Source organism: Salvia miltiorrhiza, chromosome 7 (genome assembly GCF_028751815.1).
Source record: "Salvia miltiorrhiza cultivar Shanhuang (shh) chromosome 7, IMPLAD_Smil_shh, whole genome shotgun sequence".
Taxonomy (NCBI): Eukaryota; Viridiplantae; Streptophyta; class Magnoliopsida; order Lamiales; family Lamiaceae; genus Salvia; species Salvia miltiorrhiza.
Genome location: NC_080393.1, coordinates 36,815,124 through 36,818,732, shown reverse-complemented (window position 1 = coordinate 36,818,732; position 3,609 = coordinate 36,815,124). Strand labels below are relative to the sequence as shown.

The following is a 3,609-nucleotide window of genomic DNA, read 5'->3' as shown; positions in this document are numbered from 1 at the left end:
GAGAGAGTGGTTCAATTGAGAAGCCCATCTTTGTTGAGAAGTGAGAAGGTATCCAAGCCATAGATTTCCCACAATCAAACGGATGAGATGCATTCTTTAAACTTGCAGTCAAAATACTAAAAAGGATACTTTAGTCATTTTATCATATCATTGGACGTTACTATAACCGAAGATATGCCAATCAAATGTTAGTAAATATGGAAAATATCATTCAGACTGTCTTCTTTGTTAACAAAAAAATTTCAGAATTATTTTCAATTAATAAAACTATGCACGAAAAGAAAGTAGAATCGTTGAATTAAATTCAAATAATCAAATCTGGATTACTTCATGAACCTGTCAGACAGAATCATCTCACACGAAATACAACCATATCCATTTTTTACCTAATACAGTTGGTATATCAAAGGACTTTAATTTACTTGTGGAATGACAATGGAGCCTGGAGGTATGTCGAGTTCATGCAGTAATCGCACTACCATATAATTAGTCATTATTTAAAGATAAATGTACTGATACGATTCTTATATCTAGTTTATGATCATTGTTGAAGAAAGACAACTATTGTTGAATTTATTGCTTATAACTTATGAGATTAGAATTCCTGTTTCGTTGAATTGAAGGCAATTAAACATGTCCATCAGAGCATCAAGTTTGTAGGTTCCGTTTGCTCCTACCGACGATGATCCATGAACATGCATATGCCATTAGTTTTGTTGATTTTCGTGGTAGAGTGTTAGTTTTAACGAGAGTTTTATGCATTATCACGAGGATTTATTATTGGATAAACTCCATGACATTTTTTGCACAAATAAGATTACACTCCGTAGCTTGATCTTTAAACATTATCATACACATTTTTTATGACTTCCACTGTGGCCCCTTAATTTGGGTTTGCAAATAGGATAAACTACTGATCTGATGTAGTACGTAGTAATTAGCTTGTATTAATTCTTATAAATAATGAAAACCACTAGATGAGATGAGAGCTATGAAACCATATGTTGACTGTTTGTACTTTGGGGCAATATGTTTCATTGAATTCATATAAGTAGTGACTTCAATTTATTCTCTTTCAGATCACATAACGACGAATCAACATGAACCTCATTTCCCTACATGCGATGAGGTAATTAAACCATATTTTGGCCAAGTGTTTGATACCTTAGAAGAAGGTGTCAAATTTTACAAGAAATACGCGAAGGCGTGTGGATTCGAAGTCCGTCTGAGTACCATTGATAGAGCAAAGGATGGCACAGTTCACTCGCGTTATGCGGTATGTAACAGAGAGGGAATTTGGGACAACAACAATGTACCAATAACACCTGACAAGCCAAAGACTAAAAAACGGAAGACTACATCTTGCCGAGCGGATTGTATGACTAAAGCAATTTTTGGATTTTGTTCCGGTGGGCGTTATAGACTTCGTGTCTTCATTGAAGGACACACGCATTCGATGGTTCCTGCTCCCTCTCGCCATTTGATGCCCAGCAATAGAGAAGTTAGTGACATTTAACAAATGATCATTATCGGTGCCATAAAGTCGAATATTGGCCCGATGCGTTCATTTCGAATGTTCAAGGAATTTGCAGACGGTTATGATAAGGTGGGATGTACCAGCAACGACGTCAAGAATTATGTTAGAGACTTGAATGTGTACTCCAAAGATTCAGATGCACACATGTTGCTAGATGCATTTACTAACAAACAGGAGCTAGGAAGAGGTTTCAAATTCTTTCATGATGTAGATGAAGAAAATAAGTTGGGCCGCCTCATTTGGTCAGATGAATCAGCAATTGAAAACTACAAGTTATTTGGGGAGGCTGTATCCTTCGATGTTACATACAGTACCAACAAGTAACGTCACTGATTCTTGTGTTTTTCAATTTTTCAATCGTTTCGCTCCATGGGTTCATTATTTTCTATTATAAGTTCAACGCATGTTAAGGATATATTGTGTCAATATTACAAGGACACACACACACACACACACACATATATATATATATACGTATTTTCTATTTTTCAGTTTGAAATTGTGATAATTCTTTTTCCACTCCAAAAAAGTATATAGTAGTATTTTTTTATTTTTTTTGCGAAACAAGAAAGTAAAAACTGATGATTTTAGAATCTGTAGATCGCAGTCTATGTAACTATTTTTTTTAGCATTGTCTTAGAATTTGGTTATTGGTCTACCAAACTTTTAGATTTTAAATTCTTAATTTTTATTAATTTTTTGATTTAACTAATAACGCATTTGGCTAGATTTTCAGAAATAGTCCGACCTTAATAAAACGTACGAAAAAATAGATAAATCATAAATTATAATTTATCTATTTTAATCTATAATTAGTTTATTTTGGCGCATACTTTGTTGACATCTATATTGTTGATTTGCGCATACTTGTATTTATTTGGCGAAAACATGAGAAATATTTACCCCTTTCCATTTATATATAGGTACAAATTGATATTCACTCCATTCACTGGGAGAGATAATCACAACAAATGCATCTCTTTTGGCGCTGCTCTTATTTCTAGCGAGGATATGGAATCCTATTCTTGGGTTCTGGAAAAATTTGCAGAAATCATGGGAAATGCTCCCAAGGTTTTCATAACGGATCAAGACCCTGGATTGAAGAAAGAAGTTGCATCGTCATAGATAGAAACACGCCACCGTTTCTGCATGTGGCATATTAACATAAAGCTTACCGATAAATTACCAACGAGATTGAAGAATGATCATGAATTCAGGTCAACATATGACAAGATTGTATGGACCGACAACGACGACCCTGATATGTTTGAGGAAAACTGGAATGACATGATAGAGGAATATGATCTTGCGTCTAATAGATGGTTCTCCGACATGTACGAGGAGTGCATGTACTGGATCCCTGCTTTTATTAGAGACGTACCTATGAGCGGCATATTTCGAACCACGTCTCTGTCTGAAAGTGAGAACAGTTACTTCAAACGTTTCCTCAACAAGAATTCTGGCCTCGTCTTACTCTATACTAATTATTGCAGTGCTCTTGATGCTCAATGACATAATTATCAAAAGATAACACTTGCCGATGAGACACGGGTCCCTAAAATGCGTACACAACTACCCATTGAGAAGTATGCTGCATCCATCTACACAAATTCTGTCTTCAAGGAGGTGCAACAGGAGATCCAAACCTCATTGATTGGATGTGAAATTTGTAAGATTTCATCTGAAGGCGAAGACACTATTTATGATGTTGAGGACAATCTCATCGGCCTATTCAGGGTTCGTTATATGCACTCGAAAGACAACGTGTCATGCAGTTGCAAGTTGTTCGTCCGTAAATGTACACTTTGCAACCATATGTTCCTTGTTCTTAAGAGTTTGACAATATCCCTCATAAGTACATTGTCAAACGCTGGTGCAAGTTTAGTATTATTCGACTCGATGAAAAATACTCCGGAAAGGAAAACAGTTTTTCGAAGTCCTCATCAAACAGTGATTTTCGTTTTTTCAAGATTGTTGGTGAGAGCATCGGATTTGTCAAGGGAGATGAAGAGCTCAGCGAGCAACTGTATTCTACTCTTGTTGAAGTCAGGGAAAATTTTGCTAAGCTTGCA

At 35.7% G+C, this 3,609-nt stretch overlaps 1 protein-coding gene across 1 annotated transcript; it reads left to right on the top strand.

Moving 5' to 3' along the window:
* The first annotated feature begins 1,519 nt into the window (after window positions 1-1,519).
* On the top strand, window positions 1,520-3,049 carry LOC130994181 (protein FAR1-RELATED SEQUENCE 5-like). The gene is made up of 3 exons (XM_057919214.1): window positions 1,520-1,857; window positions 2,461-2,655; window positions 2,755-3,049. The coding sequence occupies exons 1-3, from the start codon at window positions 1,520-1,522 to the stop codon at window positions 3,047-3,049; spliced, it is 828 nt and encodes a 275-aa protein (XP_057775197.1).
* Window positions 3,050-3,609: the final 560 nt, after the last annotated feature.

What these genes read in the sequence shown, in the direction of transcription:
- LOC130994181 (XM_057919214.1), top strand. Translation starts at nt 1,520, where the DNA reads ATGATCATTATCGGTGCCATAAAGTCGAATATTGGCCCGATGCGTTCA. An exon ending in GTTACATACAGTACCAACAA is followed by an intron (nt 1,858 to 2,460) that starts GTAACGTCACTG and finishes ATTTATATATAG; the next exon opens with GTACAAATTGATATTCACTC. An exon ending in TTGAAGAAAGAAGTTGCATC is followed by an intron (nt 2,656 to 2,754) that starts GTCATAGATAGA and finishes TCATGAATTCAG; the next exon opens with GTCAACATATGACAAGATTG.